We start from the raw sequence: 19,905 nt of genomic DNA, 5'->3' as shown, positions 1-19,905 counted from the left end.
GCCCCGGAGCCGGGGGCCGGCCCGGAAGCCTGGTGCCGGGCCGCGGCTGCCGCTCGCGGCCCGCTCCGGGGGGATGGAGCCTCTGGAGCCCCTGCCGGCCCCGCAGCTGGTGGCGGCGGCGCGGGAGGCGCTGGGGGCCGGGACCGGGCGGCGGCGGCGGCGGCTGCCGGCATCCCGAGCCCTGCAGCTGGCCGGGGAGGTGCTGGCGGTGGCGGCGGGGCTGAAGCCGGCGCTGCTGTACGACTGCGGCGCCGCGGGCCCCGCCGAGCTCCGGCGCTACCTGGCGCGGCTGCGGGAGGCCGGGCTGGCCCCGCGCCGCCTGCACCTGCTGGGCGCCGGGGGCTCGGCGCTGCTGCTGCACCCCGGCAGCGCCCGGCGGCGGCTGGAGGCCGCGCTCCGCTGCCGCCCCGGGCCCTTCGTGGACGTGGCGGCGGCGAGGGGCGGCCCCGCTCTGTGCGGGCCGGCCCAGGCCCAGGCCATCAGGGGCCACCTCGCCGCCCTCCTGGCCCACCTGGAGGCCGCCGAGGAGGCCACTGCCGGCCCCGTCTCCTGCAGCGAGGTCGTCCCCGCCGGCTGGAACCTCTGCACCGTGTTCGGGGTGCTGCTGGGCTACCCGGCCGCCTACCACTTCCCCGCGGAGGAGGGCGGCGAGAACTGCCTGGCGCTGACGCCGCTCAGGGTGTTCACGGTGTGGGCTCGCTGCCCCCGGATCCAGGGCGGGCTCGCGGTGCAGATCTACTCCTTCAGCATCCCCGAGAGCCTCCGTGAGGAGTTGCGGGAGGTGCTGGACGCCTGGTGCGACGACCTGAGAGACAATTTCCGCGCACAGAGTGACTTTGTGGACCTCTGCATTTCAAGCGAGGTGGTGTCGCTTCCAGCAGTGGCCTTATAACACAAACACATGCTGACTTTCCACTGTATGCCTCACGTGCCTCAGGGAGCGAGGTGAGAAACTCACCGAGAGGCTCTCGAGAGGCCCCAAGCCCTGGGGGCTGTGCTGTGGCAGTTTGGGCCCCGAGCGCTCAGGCCAGTTGCTGCAAGTCCACACACATCCCAAGTATGTGGGTGAATGCACCCAGAGCTGCTCCACAGCCTGGATCCTGACTGTGCTCTGTCGGGTATATTTATTTGTGGCAAACAACTGGAGATTAATAAAAAATGGTAACACTACATTTAAAAAAAAAAAAAGTTTATTGAAGGCTCCATGCTGTATTTAGTACTCCTATGATGTGGTCTCACACACCTCAGCTGAGCCTGCACTTGAACAAGGGATGGGTGCTGCCATAAAACTGGCTGTACGGCTCCGAAAGGGGATGAAAAACACTGTCCATTGAATTAATGTGGCGCTGACCATGAAGGAAGTGGACACAGCTGTGGGGATGCTGCCATGAGACAGGCTGCTGGCAGGCTGGAGGAATGGTGGCTGAACTTGGGCCAGGCAGGCCGGTGGTGGGGAAGCTGCTTGGGATGGGTGGTTCATGGGGGTGATATAGAAAGCCCCTCTGAGCACCAGTTCTTTGTCAGATAGCATTAAGAAATGGTCCAGGGTTCTGTGTTTCCCATGCACAGAGACAAAAAATGAAGGGAATTGAGTACTTCTCTAAACATATATATATGGTTCCCAAACACATGGGACAAGGGGTCCCTGCTGCCCTGTCTCTCCCACCCCCCATGAGCTGTTTGAGTGTCAGTTTGAGTGGTTTTGTCCCTTGGCAGGAACTGGGCAGTGCAATCTTGAGCTGAAGAAGAATAACCAAAGCAGTGAAGGGAAGGGGCAATCTCCCTGTGTCTAATGGAGCCGTGTCAGTTTGCCTGGAGTGAGACCAGCCCAGGATATGAACCAGATAAGTGCAAGAGCAGCAGAAGGTGCATCGCCCGTTGCCGCTGGTGAAGCAGAAGTCAGTTCTGAACAGAAGTCGTTGAGAAGGTGCCTCACGGTCGGTAGTTTGCGAGGAAGGCAGCCATGGCCATTGCTATCACTGCCAGCAGAAGAGGGAGCCAGTTACCACGCTGTCTCTGCAAAGAGAAGCAAGCATTACCAGGAAGTTGGTGGGCAGAAGAAACTTCTCATTGTTCCTAACAGACGTCATTCATCTTTAAACACAGCCCAAATAAACGGGAGAATTGTCCCAGACAAACGTGGAAACAAACAACAGGGAAGCTCTGGGAACACGTGCTGCGGGGCTGGGGCGAGGAACGTCTCCCACCTTCGCCGGTTTGCTCTGGACGTGGTTGAGCTCGTCCCGGCACTGGCGCAGCCTGGTCAGGCAGGAGCGGTACTCCTCGCTCAGGGCCTCCAGCTCGGCGCGCAGCTCCTGGCACTGCAAGGGGACGTTAGCGGGGGCGTTAGCAGGAGCAAGCCCCGCGGGGCCGGGCACACCGAGACCGGCAGGGCTCCCGCAGCAGCCGTGGCTCTTCGCCTGCGCACGGGCAGCCTGGTGATGGGGGATTTTCACTTCTGCCACCTGTGTGCCCACATATACCTGCACAGGACAGAGCAGATTTCAGTGTTACATGGTGACACAGGCCATGCCCTGGTTATTCCCATCCCGTGACCTGTTTGCTTTCGCTGCCATCTTTCATGGGAGAAAACAGCAATAGCTATTTTTTTTCTGACCACGCGTGTGTAGGTCAGGAGGTAGAATGGGGTATAAAATCACGGGAGGGGGTTCATTTTGCTCTGTGAGAGCAGTGGGACATATGGGGCAGGTGCCTCAGTCATGCTGCACATCCCCAAATCCCGGAGAGCACCCTCAGTCCCAAACACCCACACGGTGCAAGACCCTGGCACCTCCTGGGTGCTGGCTGCCCTGCATCCCCAGCACCTGCAGCTGGTCCCCGCATCTGGTCCCTATTGCTGGGGTTGCACTTTACAAACTCCGTCCCCAGCTGCGGCAGGGTGATGCCTGCTACCGCTGGTGCTCTCATTGGGGTCGGGCTGTAGGACAACTCCTCCTCCTGTGCCGTTCTCAGGTCTGCTATGCAATGTTGCAAATCTTATTTTCGTAAATCCCCATTACCTAAATTGTACTGTAAGAAATAGAGGACTGTTGGTGGCGGGTAGAGGGCGCAGTTAGTGCTGCTGGTTTTGTGTCCTGAAGTAGTCCTTAATATGGAAGAGAACCTGCAAGAGGTCAGGAAACTGAGTTTTTTGTGGTCAAGTTTCATGTTGTTGATTTTGTTTGTTTGGTTTTTTAGTGTTAGCAGACCCTTCGTGTTATTTGTGAACCTTTTCTTTTCCTCTGGTTCATTCGTGCTCAGGACTTCAGCTCTTAAAGCGTGGCTTTGGCTTTTCCCTATTTCTCTCCCTGAACTGGGTTCACCTGCAGAGGCTCAGCCGGAGCTGCTGAAGCAGTGGCCCTGCTCACAAAGCCGCTCGGTGCCCCCGCCTTGTGCACACGTGCTGTGGGCTTTAGCTGAGGCTGGTATCAAAAGAAAAATTCAGCAAAGGTAATCCTTGGAGCAAGTACCAGGAGCAGTCTGGAGCTCCGGCTGCCTTCAGCAGCTTTAATGGGTTGTTTTCCTGCTCGCTCCTGGGAGCTCAGTCCCTAGCAGGGTGACTCCATCCCAGCCGTGACTCAGTGCTTCCTCACCTCGTTCTCCTTTGCTGTAAGCTGGGATGTCCTTTTCTGTATCTCAGCCTTCAGGCTTTCTTCTGCCTCCTCCTCAGGGTGCTTTAACAGAGCATTTTGTGTTTCCTTGGCAGGAGTGAGAGGTGGGCTCTGCGTGGTGAAAACCTGATCTAGAAAACAGTCAGGCTTCTGATGAGAAACAGGTCCTGGCTCTCAGTTCGTTTTCTATCTTGTATACTCAGCACAGTTTAAAGATAATATTTGCATGCTATGCACAGAGAGGAGCTGAGTTAGTTATCATAGGCTTGCCTCTCCTGCAGATGCAAGTTAATAATCTTTAGAGGAGTATTTCCTAGTAGTTGCCAGAAATGGAAGGGAGGGAGAGTTAAAATGCCTTTTATTGCTTCAAGTACAGCTGTAATTGCAGTTACAAACTGGAATCTATCTATAAATCTATATATTTTTAAAAAAGTATAGCCACTGAAGTAGAATTTGCAATGAAATCCCTTTATTTTTTTAAGTGCTTGCCATCATAAATACACTTGAATTTTAAGGTTAACTAACAAAATATAACTAATTTCACACAGTTTTAAAATAATCCTTTATTCTAAACAAATAAAGACTTCTCCTAGAGTCACTTTTAACATTCCCATGTCCAGCTAGAGGAGTGCTAGATGGGAGTTAGAAAGTTTGCTGACCTTTCCTTTGCACCATCGCTTCCTGCATTTGCCGCTTGTTGGTCTGGTTCTGCATCAAGTCTGAGAACACAAAAAGTCACCGTCACTGGCCGCAGCACCAACGCAGGTCTTTCGTGCTGTGCTTCTTTGTGTTACTTACTGTGCAAGTGGCTGATCGTTGCCTCCAAGGATAGCTTCTGGCTTTGTAATGTTAGCTTCTGATTTTGTTCTTTTTGCAGTTTACCTGAAATAATAACAGTAAGAAAACCTGAAATAATAACAATAAGAAAATCAAGGTTGATACAAATCTCCGTGTATTTTTATGCAAGTATGGCAGATTTCCCTTTCTCCAAATGCGTAAAGTGGAGTGGCTATTGTTGGGTGCACTGAAATTTAATCTCTGAAGGAATGTAATTTTTAGCTATTAATTGCACTTGCAGTTTTGGTAGCTTCTTCTAGTGTATCTTAAATCATGAATAAATTAATTGAATGTACTTTAAACCTGTTTGAGTGAGACTATTATGAAAGCTGAACTGCCACCCATCTAGTGTTCGTTAATTCTGTTTTAAAATAGCCATGCAAAACATTTACTGATCTTTGACTTTCTAGGTTTCCCATTCCACTGTTTCTTCTTGGGAAGTCACTTGGCTTTCCTGAAACACCTCTAATCTGGTTGGAAACTACTCTAGGAGCTCTTTTTGGAAACCAGAGGCTCTCTGCAAGCTGAGATGTGCAGTGCATTCAGAGGAAGATTGTTCTGGGTGTGCTTGGCTGTCAGGATCAGGCCTTTATGAGTATTTGCTTTATAGCTGCCCTCTGAGCGGCCCCGTCCCCCTGCGCGGTACCTTCGATGGAGCTGATGTGCTCGGCTTGGAGCTGGTTGTCCTCCTGCAAGGCGCTCGCGTTCTGCTGGAGCTCGGCGTGTTCCTGCTGCAGGTGGTCCAGGGCCTGCTGGAGCTGCTCGTTCTGCGCCGCCGTGTGCTGGGGCGAGAGGAGCCTGGTGTCAGCGGGGGCACGTGGGGGGGCACCCGAATTGAGGAGGATGGAGTAATTGTGCTCCACCAAAGTGTTTTTTTTTTTTTTTTTTTTTAAATTAGGTGGAAAAAGCGGGCTCAGTGGGCGATGGTGCCGTTCCCGCAGGGGAGCTGACGTACTTGCAGTTTGCTTTGCAGAACGTGGAGGTTGTTCTCGAGCTCGCTCTGCGTCTTGGTCATCTGGGTCCACTCGGCTTTGAGCGTGGTGTAGTGCACCTTCCAGAGGGCCAGGTCCTCCCTCGTCACCTCCAGGCATCTCTGGGGGAAGCGGGGACTGCACGTGGACCTGCTGCCCGTGGGACTGTGCCGCGGGAGGCCAGTGGGAGGCCAGCCTCACGCTGCTCCAACCTGGCGTAACCTGGCATGGATCTGAAGCTCTTGGGTGGGCAGCGGGGTTTGCTGCAGGGGTGGCTGCTGCAGGCTCACTGCTGGGCAGCACCTGCGGCTCTGAGCCTCTGTGGGGATGGGGAAGGCCGGTAGGATTTGGGACACGGTTTGGTTAGCGTCCCGAAAATACTCGCCAGCAGTTTGCTTTGACCCGCAGGATGCCTCCTGGGGAAAAGCTGTTTTGATGTTAAGTCACACCAGAGAAAGCATCTCCAGAGACCTCACGTGCTGGATGCTGCGTGCGGCTTGTGGCTCGGTGGGCACGGGGAGGGGATGGGGTGAGGAGCGGTGCAGGGAAGGGAACACACTTCCAACTGCCGCGCAGCGGTGTGTCTCCAGATGTGCTGTTCTTAATAACCTGATGTGGGGCTTATGTGAACACTGGTTGGCACTAAACTGACCTTGCTCAGTAACTTAAAAAACAATCAGGTGTAAAACACGTCTCTTACCTGAGAGTTTTGCAGCTGTTGCTCTGCTTGGAGTTTGTCCTCGAGCATCTTCTGAAGCGCCTCCTTTGCCTTCTGCTCGTAGGTCTGCTTCTGGTCCTCCATCTCTATCAGGATCTTCTTCACGCACTCCTTTGAGTAACTCTTTAATGGAGGAACAGAAGTGCTCAAAGGGTCTTATCTGGCATATTCCTAATCTTGCTAAGCCTGAATGTTAGCAAATCCGCAGTGTGTAAGCGCTACTGTTAATTTGCTGTGAAACATTGCTTCAGCAAAGAGGAGAAATACTTTTCAGATCCATATCTAATCAGATTGCTCTGGAAACTGAGACCCAACCTAATTACATGATTCAGTATTTCATTTTCATGCCTTTCTTCACCCGTGTTTGTTTCTCAGAGAATCAGGCATTACCTGGGTGCAGGCCTGCAGCTGATTTTCAAGGGCCCTTAGTTTGCACTTCAGTTTGTCTTCGTTCAGCTGACCCTGGGGAAAAACAATTGGCCCAGCGTGTGTAAATCACAAGTTATACAATATGCCTCTGATGTTTTGTTAGCTTGTTTGTTCTCTTTCCCCCTTTTCTTCTATGTTGTGGCTAAATTTGGTCAAAATCTTTTCAGTGCTCTGAGTTCAAATAATCCTTCGCAATCCCAGAATAGGTGGGTTACGGGGGAAGCAAAACCTTTACGCATTGGAAAACCCTGTGGAAGCAGAGTGTGGGCGCCTGCAGTAGGAGAAGCTAAGAGGAGGCGATTTCAGCCAGGCGGGATGGGGCTGTGGGACACACGGCTGCTGTCTGTCCTGCAGGCCATGCTCCCTGCTCCTGCCCGTGCCGCTCGGTGCCTGCAGCCCGGCGGGTGCCGGCTCTGCTCCTGCTGCTGCCGTTGGGAAATGGCCCGGGTCTGCGCTGTGACATCGAGCAGCTGGGCAGGGGGACGGATGGCAGCAGTGGTGATTCATTTTCCCTATTATCATCTCCTCTCAGTGTTAGTCAGACTTTTTACTTAGGTTTTGTGTAACCAGACTGCATGCAAATTCAGATAAAATTTCTAGCAAAGGGTTCACGTAGGCTGTTTTTCCACCACTGATACTGAGAACATCGGTATCATCTCTGCTTGCTGCTGTTTGAAGTCAAGCCTCTGAATAAGCAACTCCTTGATGTTACGGGAAGAGCTGTCAGACCCAAGCAAAACCAGACTCTCTGGTGTCTTAGCACTGTTCAGATTTGCACAGAAGTCAGTTTACAGTCCCAAAGAATAAAGCTTCCCAGTTCAGTTAATACAATAAAACCTGAAGGCTATATCCCCTTAGAAAGTAGGTGGAATTTTGAAGAGCATTTTTAAATGCGGAATATTACGCCTAACTTTGCTCTGCAGTTCATTTCGTTCTGCTCTCCGCAGAGGTTCACAGGGGAGGGGGGTGGCGGTGGTTCACAGCCCTTGTGCACAGATGTAAATGACTGTGCAAAGTACCAGGCAGTGGAGCACCAGGCCCTTCCTACGCTTGGGAGCAGAAGTGTGCTGGCAAACTCCTTTAATGAGGATACAGCTTACAAATTGGTGAAAGAACATACGGTATTGAGATTTCCCTAAATGGAACAAACTGCCTGTTGCCAGAACAGCATGTGGGCAAGGGGCGAGTGGGTTTGTGCACATGCGTGGGAGGGCATGAGAAGTCGTGCCTCTGACCAGAAAAGTTGTGTGAGCTAATCTTGGGCAAGCCCTTGTGCTGATGATTATGGACATGAAAGGAGCTGGTTTAAAGCACCACCACTACCCCCAGAAAAAACCATCCCAAACCACCCCACAATAACAAAACCTTATTGCTACCGCTGTCAGATGGCGGTTGTTTTTTTCCTGTCTTCTGCAGTGTCTCACGTGATGCTGTCTTGAACACCACCTGAGGATCCTTGCATGAGAGCCCAAGGACAAAAACGCAGTCAGAGGAGAGGACTGGGGCTGGTGTTCAAAATGTGGCCACTTCTGCAAATGCTGGATTTGAATTCACCAAAGCCCTCGAGTCTGAAGTTACCAGACTGGGCAGCTCCAAAACCTTTGCTTGAAAACTATTCTGCATTTCTCTGTGGCTGTCATCTAAGTGCCATATACATCTTTAAAACTGTTTTTAGCCAGCAGCTGCAGTGGTCTGGCTGTCCTGTGACTGGTGAATTTTCTCTGATACTCCTTTCTGTTAGCCATTTTAAATAGCTGGTTTAAAGCGATAATTTTAAGTGCTGTTTCTGGAGGACTTCCGTTTTGCCCAAATTTGATGCCTGTGCTAGTAAAATGGGTCCAGAAAGTCACAGTAATGCACAGGATATGACAAAGGGCTTAAAATCAGCAGGGCTCTAAGGCATTTCCAAGAGCCAGGCTCAACTTTAGAGCTCAGAAAGGGAAGCAAATGATTTAAAGGAATAATTTTCTTTAAGAAGAGAACAGCTCAGAAGTAACTACTCTTAATAACCGTGGGGTGACTGACTTAGCTTCCTGCACCTGGCAGTGTTTTTGAATCAACGAAGCAAGTTGTACAACCGATGGGGTCCGAGTGCCGGACCTGTGGTGGGACAGGCTCCAGCCTGGAGGTAAAACCGCGGGGAGGAGGAATGGGGGACCCATCCCTGCGGGGTAACGATGCTCCCATCCTCCTGCACAGCATTCATTTGCTCCATCAAACCAGAAACACCCAGGAACACGTACAATAACTCAAAAACAACTGTGTGGCCATTTCAAGAGTTACTGCTGGCTCATTGGGAAGGATTTAAAAGCTGCTGCAGCACACATGGGGCATCCCACCCGGACACGGCTCACGCTGCTGGACCCGTCCGCGCCTCCCGAGCAGCCCCTGCCCCTCTGGCCCCCTCCCAGCACAGCCCCTGCCTTCCCCCAGTGGCTGCAGAGCCAGCAGTGAGTTACTTTTCAGTCCTTGATGAAAGGTTGAAGGCAAGAGGCAGCAGCAAAGCCTCCCTTCTGCAGCAGAGATAGCAAGAAGCAAAGTGCACCCACCTGTTTCTAATCTGAGGTTTCATGGCTACTTCCTGCAGTGTGTGTCAGTGTTTTTTCCTGCTCGCATTATATTTGAAGAAGCAAGCGAAGGCGGAAGTTTCTAACCACAGTACATCTAACACATTTTTTTTTTACAGCATCTCATCCTATCGTTTGCTTTTCTGCCCCAACAGAACCTTCAAACCATTTTTTTTTTTGATGGCACAACAAACGGTATATTAATAGTTGATTTAATAACACTACTTAAAGCACTTCACGGGTCACCATAAAATGAGTCCTAAAATTCATCACCTTCATCTTACCTCCTGACACAATGAGGAGGAGAGGAAGCCCTAGCTCAGTGCTGCCTGGAGGATTTTGTCTGAGCTGTGGGGAAAGGGCTCGATGCATGGCCACAGTTCAGCAGCATACCCCAGGCTGGGCAGGTGCTCCAGTTTGGGGCAGCTAAAATTTGTATTTTGGCCAGGAAAATTTGGTTCAAAATGTTTAAGACTTGACTGGGAGAAAAACAAGGTGGAAGGTGGTTGCTTGGATTCACTCTTTTTTTTTCCCCCCTACTTAACTACTTCTACTGTCTTTTTACTTGAGCAAAGGTGGGAAAAACAAGTGCTTAAAAAAACTCAGAACTTTACAGAAGAGAAGGGTTTTACACCTTCTGTTAATCTGAAAGCAAGGTAAATGCTGTTGCAATTTTTTTGTGGGGGATGAAAGGGAAAAAATCAAGCAACGTAACCCCCTAACTTTTTTCTGAGTTTGTGTTCAACCTGCCCTGAAAAGGAAGGGGAGAGCAAGGAAGGAGGAAAAGCAAGCGGCTGCTTCCAATCCGGCACAGTGCCTCGTCTTCCCGGTCGCAACGTTGCTGCATTTCAGACCCGCAGCATCTCCAACCTGTAAAGCACTGAGGCCAAGCAGAGCTAGAACTTGGAAAAGGAGGCATGTGGGGTTTTTTGCTGGCATGGGCAAGCCGGTCCCTGCCGTGGCAAAGCCTTCCCCAGCCCCAGCAGCCGCCTGGTACCTGCCAGGATTTTTCGGAGGCTTGCAGCAGCGTGGAGAGCAGCTCCTGCAGGATCACCATCTTCTGCTTCAGCAGCAGCTCGCGGTGCAGGGCCTCCTGTGGGGAAGCGAAGCGGGGTCAGGCAGCCCCATGCCTGGCTCCTGCCCCATGCCCTTGGGGCTCGGGGTGTCCCTGGGTCCGGCAGCTTGTCCGTGTGCTTTCTTGGCAGCATTAACACTGGGCACGTGGCACCCCTTTGATTAATAACAAATAAACGTATGGCTGTACTTGCTCGAGGGCTGCTGCTCTCCAGGGAAGCACTTACAGTGCGTGGTGCCTACCTTCAGGTAGCTGGACAGCTGTATGATTTCCTGGAAGGGAAAGGGGAAATGTTTCAGTCCACGGGATTGTTTCAGTTCATAAACATCTAACGAACTGGCTGCAAAATCCAAACGTTTCAAAATCAAGTGCAGTTAACAGAGGGCTTCAGAGCGCACAGGGAGGGCCGGACCCTGCTGGGGTGGGTTGGCTGCTTCCTCCGGGGAAGCGGAAATGCTTTCTGCAGTTCCTTATGGCATCTTTGCCATGCAGCGCCTGGAGTAGCTGTGTCGTTATTCAGGAAGCCATGGAAATTTAGCACCAGTTGGTGTTCTGGTCAGAAATTTTAGAGATTGTGCTCTTTTGCAGGAGTTCAAGTCTATCATCCATGTGTTTTGCTTACCTTATTTAAAACCGCTGTTCCACAGCTGAAATAGAAAAAGAAAGCACGTAAGTGAGGTGAAGGTGAGGCAGGCTTCTGAAGCAGCCCATAGCCCGGGCACCAGCCTCTCCCCCCGGCTGGAGCAGCGCGTGGATGCTCGCAGAGCGCACGCAGGGAAGGGGCACAGGCTGGGCCCTGCGAGGCGGCCTCGTGGGGCCTGAGCCCACAGCACGGGGCAGGCGGGGGGATGCGGCTTACTCTGTCTGCTGGCTCGAGTCTTTCACCGCTGTGCTTGTGAGCGTCTGAGTTCCTGTGAAAATAAAGCGAGAGGATGTGCCCGACGCCCTGCCATGGAGGGGCCCTGGAGCTCTTCTCTAGACTCTCCAAAAGGGCACAATGTCTGGGCGGGGGGGAGTAGATGCTTAACCAGTGCCCAGCCCAGCAGGGACAAGAAGCAGAGAGCTGCTGGGCTCAGGGGGAAAGAGATGCGTAATTCTGCAGCCTGCAGTTAGCCCGCATGCCCCAGGATAACTGGGGGCAGCTGCAGGGAGCCCTGAGCACAGAGCACCTGCTGGGGAGCTCTGCTCACTGAGCTGCGGGCCGGCTGACAAGGAGATATTCCTAACGCCTGCAGCCTGGTGGGGATGCTCAGCCCGGGATGGTAAAGCCGCGGGGCTGCAGGAGGTGCTGAACGGCCCCGTGGGACTGCGGGGCTGGAGGAAAGCACTCAGCTCCTGTCCTGCGACCACTGAGCATCCCTCACCTACCTTGGGTGTTTGTGGAGACGCGTGGCCCAGGGGTGGCTTCTGCCGAAACGTCGAGGGGGCTGCCGAGGCTGAGCGGGGAGAGCACGGGGGGGTATGCGGGGTGGCTCCACGGGCGCTGGAACAAGAGGGTGGCTTGTGTCAGGGTCTCTCTGAAACAGAGGGCTAGGAGTTGTGGCTGGGTCAGGATTTGTACCTCCAGTGGCCAGGGAAGAGCATCAAAGAGATGCTGAGAAACCAGGGCTGTTTCCATGTGGACCTGCTGGTTTGGCTGTAGCAGCACCAAAACTCTGTAGGGGAGCAGGTGAAAGCCTGCTGGGTGGACCAGGACAAGGAACCCTGAAGTGCCTTGATGTTTTTGGAAACGATGAGGACCTGCAGGGGCTGGGTCCTGGCTGCCATGGAGCAGAGCTCTGCTCCCCATGGCAGTGAGTCCTGGACAGAAACTGCACAGGGGCTGTGTGTGTGTGAACGCCTGCCCTGAGTTCCTGCTGCCTGGTGTGCGATTAAACCCCTGAGCCAAGTGGCAGCGGGAGGTGACTGCTCTCCGTGCCCACGTGCTGCAAGGGAAGCTCGAGGGTGTCCTGGTGTCCCACTGGCACCTCGCCTTCCACTGTCTCTGCTCGTGTAAGTTCACAAAGCCCCTGGGATGAACTTGCACCGTGCCAGGGGAATTATTCATTTTGCATGGGATACAAATTTAGAAGGGAATCTGTTTGACTCTGGGGTGTCTTGCATCGCACCTTTCTGTAAATATTCTGACTCTCGGGGTTGCCGTTAGCTGGGCAGCACTGGGCAGGCAGCGGGACCACAGAGCGTCCTCGCTCTCGATAAAGAAGGTGCTGGGGGAAGCCAGGTGTTCAGAGTGCAGTTTTCATGAGGGAAAAGTAATTTATGTAAGTGCAAAACTAGTCTGGCAGCTAGGACGTGGGGCTGTATTTAGAGGAATGGCAGTAACACTCCATCTGGTTCAAGTTTAGCTTGGAAAACAGGAAAGGAACGCACTGGGAGGGAGGCATCACTGTTTACCCTTGCCTGACTCCGCAGCGTTAAGGAAACGCGAGGTTTTTGTGGGTGCATTCTCACTTTGCACTTTGGCTTGGGTCTCAATGCAGCTGCAGTTGGCGAGCAGCCGCCGTGCTGCAGCGGGCACCGGAGGAACGGAGCTGCCCGCGGGGCTGGCGTTACCTGCAGCAGGCCGGGCGGGCTGGGGTCCCCTCGTGCACGGGGGCCCCCGGGAGCCCCCACCGCGGTGCTCGACAGGTTTCTCCTCCGGAGGAACTCGCGTTGCCTCGGGCTCTGCGGCAGCTCCTCCGCCGCCCGCCCGGGCCGGCGGCAGCTCGGCGGGTGGCTCCGCCGCCGCAAGGCCTCGCGCGTCTCGTGCCGCCGCTCGCACTTCTCCTCGTAGCTCTCGCCCGCGCGCCGTGGCCGGGCCCGCTCGGGAGGGCTGATCATGCTGGGGCTGCGCTGCCGGGCCACCACCACAGCCCTGCGGACTTCGTCCTGCCAAAACCAAGGGGCAAGACATGATTTGAGTGAAAAACAAGCATTTCTGAGGCTAAATAAATGTGACATATTTGTAGACAGACTAATTCTGGAGTTCTTGTCCAGTGGACGAGAGTGGTGTTCATGGAAAATGAGCTCGCATGTGCTGACAACATAAAACATCCCGCTCTGGTTTTGCTCCTCAGTGGGGTGGCTGCTGACCCAGGGGATGCTTGGAGCAGAATTGCAAACAGTGAGCTCAAGCTCATGAAGTTGCCTTCACTACCAAGTAGTACTGCTTCCACAGCTTCCTCTGGGAGAACTGTTTTCCCGATAAAATAAAATCCCTCCGTTGTTCAGACTAATTTTTGTGTGCGTGCTGTTACCTTTTTTTTTTAGGCAATCGAAGGAAAATGATAGAAACACAGGAAGAACAATAGCTGCTGCTGTTTCTGTAGTAAAGTTTTAAAGCGTGCCTATCTTTTGCCCTACTTTTTCAATAGCTCCAAAAATAGCCTCGCCATTGAGTAATTCACGCCTCGAGCAGTGGTGTTGCGTTTCTGAGTGGTGGCTGCCTTCCTGTGCGCAGAGGGGCCAGGAGCAGCCAGCGGCTGTGGGCCCGGGGGTGTTTTGGGGTGCAGAACCTGGCAGCGCCCTGCAGGTTGGGGTGCCCCGCTCCCCAAAAAGCCCAGCTGCCGGGTGCTGCTGTCCTCCAGCTTTGCATGGCTGCCAGACACCCATGCTTTCATTTTTACAGGGCTTTGGTTGTATTTGGACCTTTGCCTCTGCATCAGTCAAAGAGAAAGCCGAGGGATAACTGCCTGCAGCTGCCTGTCCTTCCTCCCTCGAGCGAGCATCGCATCCCCTCCTGCCCCTCACCGATCGGTGGGGAAGGGGCTTGCCATTCTGGGAGCACAGCTGGGAGGGTCCCGGGCTCTGGTCCTTGTCCCTAGTCAGCCTGGGGCCATGTTGCATGTGGGGTTTTGTTCTCATGTCTAGCAAGCCATGTTAATGTAGGAAGGAGGAAAAAAAAAGAAAATTCATTGGTGTCATTCTGTCTCAAGCAATTAGGAAGTCATTACATCTAATGGGAGGGGAAAATGTGAGCAAGTAAAAACCCATTTACGTATGTAACACTTCCATGTCTTTTTAGTCTGCAGTAAGATCTGCTCCTTTGGTCTTTTTGCTGTTGGGATGTGCCATCATACAGGCACGTCGCTAGCACCCACTGCTCACTGCGGGGCCTGCGCTCGGTGCTGCCGGGGCCGATCCTGCTCGGGGCTCGGGAAGCTCCAGCAGCCCGCAGCTGGCAGCACGCTGCCGCGAGCGCACGGCCCGCCGGGGCGTGGGGCCGTGGTGCCCTGCAGCCGAGCGCTTCTGAAAGAGGAGGCGGCGCTTGCTGAGCTTTGCATTCATATTTGTTTGCATATTCCGCTCTTTGAAGCTTCAAATGGCTTCTGAATCGTCTCTAATTTTAGCTTAAGCTTACTGAAGGGTCCCACCAGTGTTGCGCTGTTTGGGTGTTTCTTACTGCGATGCACTTTGAGCTGAAGGGGTCTGGGGCCACGAGAGGCTAAGCAGCTTATCTCCGTGCAGCTTTCGTGTCCGTACCGTAATGACCCCGCTGTGTCCAGCTGGGCCTTTCCCCTCTGTGCTCACACGCCTGCGTCCCCTCGCCCGGTGGGCACGGCAGGGCCAGGCGAGCAGCTTCACCCCGCCAGGCTGCCCTGGGCGCCCACCTGCACCCCACAGCACGCTGCCTGAACGCCCAGCAAGCTGCACAGCTTGGGACAAAACAAGTATCTGCAGACAAACCTGCTCCGACCTCTTCAGGACATGATAAAAATGGTTTTTTTTGATTCGGTTTTCGTAATTTCAGAAGTGGCCTAATTGTATGGTGCACCCAGGCCTTGGCCATCCGGCTCCTTCGGTGGCAAGCAGCGCAGCCCCGCTCCCAGCCCGCCCGGCCATCCCACCGACGGCTTTCACAGAGCCTCGGTTAACTCAAAATGGGCTTTAAAGCAAGGTAAAGCTTAAAGAAATGCGCGGTCCATTACTCACCCCAAGCTGAGCAAACTGTTGAGGCCTTCTTGACAAGCTAATACTTTATTTCCTTCTTCTGTTACCCCAAATCACCCTCTCTAATTAACAAACGTGTCCTCTATCTTTGCTTTCCAAGTTGTTAACGTTTCTTGCTTCAAGGGAAACAAACAAAAAAATTGTTTCTTGCCGGTTCATGTTACAGCCTCCCCGTGTCAATCATGTAGGCTGCGAGCGGGGTGAAAAAAGTGGAAAAAAGGTGCGCGGCGCTGAGCAGGGCAGCGCCGGCAGCCCGGTGCCGCGGGCACTTACCCGGCTCCTACTCGGCCACCGCGGAGCAGCGGGGCGAGCGCGGGGCTGTGGGGTGCAAATGCACTGCCACTGTCATCGTGGTGCCAGCGACTTCACGGTGCAGCTCCCTCGCCCTTTTTCTTTCTGTCAAACAGGAAACGTTGAAGCCGCAGCCCCGGTTCCTGTCCTGCTGGCGGGCGGGGAGGCCGGGGGTGCGCGCGCCCGGCACGGGGGGACCGGGTTATCTTGGGGTGCCAAAGGCTGCGGCTTCCCTCCGCGCAGAGCCAGCGGTTATCTCTCGGGCCATCTCCCTTTATCGCTCTCTGACACTTGGAGGCTGAGCGCTGGTCCGAGGAGCTGCCTGTGGCACCGGCTGACCGAATCTCTCCGGGCTGCTTTGGGGTAAAGAAATCCAGACTTAGCCAAGTGCGGTAATGCTATTATTTGAAGGCCTCTTGCAGATTGGAAGGGAAAAAAAAAGTGTATTTCAGCAGCCGAGGAGAGGTCACAAATGGCAGAAATTCATTAAGGTCTTTAGAGAAGTGAAAGCTGTGTTAATGCAAATCATGCAGCAAGGTCGGTTTAACCAGCTGCATGCTGATAAGGGCTCTGCGCATACTCAAATGGAGAAGGAGCAAAATTCAAACTAGGGATGCCATAAAGTAATGTAAGATTTATTTTTCCAAAGACCATCCTAGAGAGGATACAGGAAAAAACTATTCCATTTCAAAGACACTCTCCTGTGGCTTTCTCTGGTCATTTTGCATGAGTTGGCCTAAATCCTTGTTCAGGAGCCTGGTCCCCTTTGCCCTCAACCCATGCAGTTCTGCTTTATAATCCTCTTCCCCAAGTCTAAATAACTCTTGCTATTTTTTTTTTCAAAAAATATCTAATTTTAACTAGGTCACTGAAGATTTTTGTGTTTCAGTTGAGCCACTCTGAATCTCATCATCTTTCCCTCAGAAGCAGGAGGCTGTGTTCTATGGGCACAGTTGCCTTTCATGTTAATTACCTTTTACTTCATCCCCCCTTTGAGAAGGATGCAATGAAATGCAGAGAACACGTGCAGCGAAGCACACGGCCTGAGCATGCTTCCCAAACCCCTCTGTGCTTCCAGCCTTGTGAATTTCTGGCTTTTTTGGCTTTTGTGGAGCCAGGGGAAGAGAACGGCTGGCGAGGGGGAGCCCTGCTGCACGCTCCTCTTGATCAGCAGAGGCCGGCTACAAGCGTCCTAACTAAAAGAGATGTTCTTGTGCGATGTCATCGTTTTTTGGTGTCCCGTCTTGCATGGGCAGCTCCGGAGGGGCCCCGTGTTCCCAGCTGTGCTGTCTTCACAAAGCGTCCCCACGTGCCGTTTTGGGGTGGGTTTTTCTGGAGACACTGCTGCGCGTGGGGCGCGTCGGTGCGGGGCCACCCCGAGCACTTGGAGCCGCGCTAACGCCCCGACCCCGGGGAGCCGGCCGGGGGCACCCCGGTGCCGTGGGGCGGCGGTGCTCTCCTGACATTTTCCACGATGACATTGCTCCTGATGAGGGTGTCGAGAAAGTCGGGGGCCAGGCCGCGCAGGAGCAGCATCCCGGTCACGATGCTGGGTGGGTAGTGCAGCTCGCGCTGGCGCAGGGCCCCGCTGCGGATGATCTCCAGCGCGCACTCCTCCTTGGGTGACGGGGCCGCCCTGATGGCGTGCGAGACCACCCGCATCGCGCTGTCTGGGGGGACAGAGAAGGGGAGCCGGGTCACACCGGGGCTGCTGCGGGCACCAGGGTGCCAGTAGCTTCTCCTAACAAACCCCTAAATGCTGGGGATTGGGTCTGCTTGGGTATGGAATAGCTGCAAAATGATAGCAATATCCTTCCCGCTCCTCTCCCTCTCCTGAGGATAAATCTCCACCTCCTGTGAGTTTACTGCAAAGGTAGCAGAGTCAAAGGTTGTTTTGTTTTGTGTTTTCTTTTTTTTTTTAGTGCTGAGGCTCCATTTCCCAAATTGCACAGGGCAGAGGGCTGGTGAAGCCCCGCACTGGTGGTGCTGGGCTCGGCTCTGCCTGGACGTGCCCTCCCCAAGCCATAAGCCCCAGTGGCATCGAGCTTACCTGTGTCAATGAAGCCCAGGATGCAGAGCGTGATGGAAACATTGACGTTGTCTATGATGAACTCATGTCGCAAGGAGCTGAAAAATCCTTCCAAGGCAAACTTTGTTGCAGAATAGGGAGCAATAAACGGGCCACCGGCTTTACCTGCGGCAAAGGCACAAGATCAGTGTTCATGTGTGCTGGGCAGGCACAAACCTGCACGGCTCTCCCCTCCTCTTGCCCTTCAAGTAGCTACGATACTGTGATACAGGATCTCTGAGGGCAGGGGCTGTAAAAGCCCAGAGCACTTGTATCGTGCATTCAGGATGTAAGCCAGGTGCTGACACTGGGCTCCCGTCGGGGTGGCTCTGCCTCACGGCCCTCATCCCCGCAGCAGGCAGAGGGAGGGACGAGGCACGGAGAGCCTGGCCCCTCGTGTACTCACCTGCCACAGACGAAACGACGACGATGCTGCCCTCACTCTCCTTCAGCATGGGTAGGGCAGTCACGGTCATCGCCACGTAGCTGAGGAAGTTGGTCTCCAGGAGCTTTCGTACGTGTTCCACATCCCCATCAAAGTAGTTGAAGTAAGAGTAGCCGATGTGATTCAGGATGAGCATATCGAGGCCTCCTGGAAGCAGAGCACCTTTGCTAGTGGCAGCCAGCATCTCAGAACAAAGCTGCTTTCTGGTGGCCGGGACGGCCCCGAAACGTGGTGTGGGAGGGAAGGGGCAGCACCCACCACTCACCCCAGGTGTTCTCGGCCTCCTTCACCACCTCCTCGGCGAACGCGGTGTTCTCCATGGAGCCGCTCACGAAGCGGGCGGACGCGGCGCCCAGCTCCAGGCACCGCTCCACGACCTGCGGCGACAGCGAGAGCGGCGCTGGCGGGGGGATTGGGGCAGGTGGGCAGCGCGTCTGCCTGTCCCACAGCATCCCCCTGCCTTCGGGGGGAGACATTGCTCGAGAGAAGTTTCTGCAATGAGTTAATGGCCCCCCTGAGCTAAATATTTAATATTTATAAACAGGAATATGACTGCTGAAGTTTGATTCTGTCGCATAGTGGAAGCAAAAACTGTTCAGGCTTGGAGAAAGCGTAAGGGCTGGTCAGACCAGGAACCGGGCAGGCTGGTGGTGTCCGCAGCAGTGGCAACCAGTGGTCAAAGCTGAAGACTGTGGGGGAAGAAATGCGGTGCGGCCAGCATTGAAAATGTAATGTGGGGTGGTGTGGGGTCTCTGGCATCCCCGCGTGTGTGGTCTGGGTGAACACCTGAACGCTCTGCCTGCCTGCGGGGCTCTGGATCACGGCCGTGCTCGGGGCACCCGCCTCACGCTGCCTGCGCTCACCTTCTGCAGCTTTGCCTCCGTCCGTGCCGTGAGCAGGACGTGGGCCCCCATGCGTGCCAGGTGGTACGCCATCTGCTCCCCGATGCCGCTGCTGGCTCCCGTCACGATCACCCGCTTCCCCCGGAGCATCTCTGGAGAGGACGCAGAGCTCAGAGCCGTGCATGGCCCGCGCTGCCCAGGCCCCTGCAGGCGGCTCCTCCATGCAGCCGCTGGTGCAGACCCCACCTGGGCTGCGGCCGAGTTTGAACAGGCTCGAGCTGTGTCCAGCCCGGTCAGGAGCTGCTTTCAAAAATACCAAGAGCTGATAATCATTGCTGGCAAGGATTAAATGTTTAAAATTGATAACTGCGTGTTTCCTAAACTAATTAATGTGCTGAGATCTAAGAATGCAAGCCCAGAAGACCCATGCACAATCCTGTGACATTCTCCTGCATGGCACAGGGGGCTCTGACCACCTGCAGCACCCGTGTGCTCCCCCTTGCAGCCCACACCCCCACACTTCGGCTCTTCCAGCTGCGCTTTTGAAGGCCCTCGAACAGCTCAGGCTGGGCTGCTCGGCTCCACGCTGCCACGCGGGCAGCAGCCTCGCCGCCTGGGGTTGCAGCCTGCCTGTTCAATCACTTACCCTCGCTGAAATTCTCAGGTGCTGAGTAAAAATACACGGCCAGCCCCAGCCCCATCAAGGGGATGACGACCTTCAGGAGCAGACCCATCCCTCTGCCAGCACCAAGTGGGAGCAGGACGGAGTGCGCGGCTCCGAGCACGGGCCGGCGGCCGTGTCAGCACGGTGAGAATTGGGCTGCCAGCGATGGCGGGGCTGAACTGGTTCTTGTCTTACACAAGGCTGCTGGTGCCTATCGGACCTTCTTTTTGTACTTCCTGTAATTTAGCAAACATTAACCTAATAGAGAGCGTTGCTTTGGACTTTAGGCTGTCCCTTTGCACCCTGCTCCTGCTGTGAATTTCAGGAGTGTTTTCTAGGGGTGCTGAAGACCAGCCCTGGAAAGCTTTCAGCTCGGTGGAGCAGCGGGTGCCTTGTTTGGTGACCGCCTTCAGGACTGGAACACCCGTGTCCCCCCAGCCCAGACCTCCTGGGACAGT

At 54.4% G+C, this 19,905-nt stretch overlaps 3 protein-coding genes across 8 annotated transcripts; 1 reads left to right on the top strand and 2 right to left on the bottom strand.

Moving 5' to 3' along the window:
* Positions 1–8: 8 nt before the first annotated feature.
* On the top strand, positions 9–1,193 carry C25H1orf74 (chromosome 25 C1orf74 homolog). The gene has a single exon (XM_066983037.1). It carries the CDS (start codon positions 74–76, stop codon positions 890–892), a length of 819 nt encoding a protein of 272 aa, XP_066839138.1. The 5' UTR covers positions 9–73; the 3' UTR covers positions 893–1,193.
* An 8-nt stretch (positions 1,194–1,201) lies between these two features.
* On the bottom strand, positions 1,202–15,909 carry TRAF3IP3 (TRAF3 interacting protein 3). Of its 6 annotated transcripts, XM_048070990.2 has the most exons (17): positions 15,411–15,909; positions 15,120–15,253; positions 12,762–13,076; positions 11,577–11,691; positions 11,068–11,119; positions 10,831–10,855; positions 10,451–10,480; positions 10,131–10,226; positions 6,528–6,599; positions 6,120–6,260; positions 5,404–5,541; positions 5,095–5,230; positions 4,410–4,493; positions 4,271–4,330; positions 3,594–3,742; positions 2,208–2,483; positions 1,202–2,016 (listed from the first exon to the last, which is right to left on the bottom strand). In XM_048070990.2, the coding sequence occupies exons 3-17, from the start codon at positions 13,026–13,028 to the stop codon at positions 1,933–1,935; spliced, it is 1,725 nt and encodes a 574-aa protein (XP_047926947.2). In that variant the 5' UTR covers positions 13,029–13,076; positions 15,120–15,253; positions 15,411–15,909; the 3' UTR covers positions 1,202–1,932. The 6 variants fall into 6 exon arrangements, 5 of the variants coding, with proteins under 5 accessions (XP_047926947.2, XP_066839131.1, XP_047926949.2 ...); XM_066983030.1 differs by having other exon boundaries at positions 15,120–15,909; XM_048070992.2 differs by having other exon boundaries at positions 2,208–2,321; positions 15,120–15,909.
* Positions 15,910–16,047: 138 nt separating this feature from the next.
* Positions 16,048–19,648, bottom strand: LOC106041293 (11-beta-hydroxysteroid dehydrogenase 1-like). Its single transcript, XM_013189608.3, has 6 exons — positions 19,430–19,648; positions 18,805–18,935; positions 18,207–18,318; positions 17,903–18,088; positions 17,479–17,622; positions 16,048–17,098 (listed from the first exon to the last, which is right to left on the bottom strand). The coding sequence occupies exons 1-6, from the start codon at positions 19,515–19,517 to the stop codon at positions 16,824–16,826; spliced, it is 936 nt and encodes a 311-aa protein (XP_013045062.3). The 5' UTR covers positions 19,518–19,648; the 3' UTR covers positions 16,048–16,823.
* Positions 19,649–19,905: the final 257 nt, after the last annotated feature.

Source organism: Anser cygnoides, chromosome 25 (assembly GCF_040182565.1).
Source record: "Anser cygnoides isolate HZ-2024a breed goose chromosome 25, Taihu_goose_T2T_genome, whole genome shotgun sequence".
Taxonomy (NCBI): Eukaryota; Metazoa; Chordata; class Aves; order Anseriformes; family Anatidae; genus Anser; species Anser cygnoides.
Note: the sequence above shows the minus strand (reverse complement) of the source record. Positions and strands in the feature narration are given on the sequence as shown.

Bases quoted from the DNA above. Each gene is read 5' to 3' on its own strand.
- C25H1orf74 (XM_066983037.1), top strand. From the start codon at position 74: ATGGAGCCTCTGGAGCCCCTGCCGGCCCCGCAGCTGGTGGCGGCGGCG.
- TRAF3IP3 (XM_066983030.1), bottom strand. From the start codon at position 13,028: ATGATCAGCCCTCCCGAGCGGGCCCGGCCACGGCGCGCGGGCGAGAGC. The intron at 11,120-11,576 runs GTAGGTGAGGGA...TTATTTTCACAG, and splicing joins CGTCTCCACAAACACCCAAG to GAACTCAGACGCTCACAAGC. The intron at 10,227-10,450 runs GTAGGCACCACG...GCTTCCCCACAG, and splicing joins AGCTGTCCAGCTACCTGAAG to GAGGCCCTGCACCGCGAGCT.
- LOC106041293 (XM_013189608.3), bottom strand. From the start codon at position 19,517: ATGGGTCTGCTCCTGAAGGTCGTCATCCCCTTGATGGGGCTGGGGCTG. The intron at 18,936-19,429 runs GTAAGTGATTGA...CGTCCTCTCCAG, and splicing joins ACCTGAGAATTTCAGCGAGG to AGATGCTCCGGGGGAAGCGG. The intron at 17,623-17,902 runs GTGAGTACACGA...CCTTTGCCGCAG, and splicing joins CGTCGTTTCGTCTGTGGCAG to GTAAAGCCGGTGGCCCGTTT.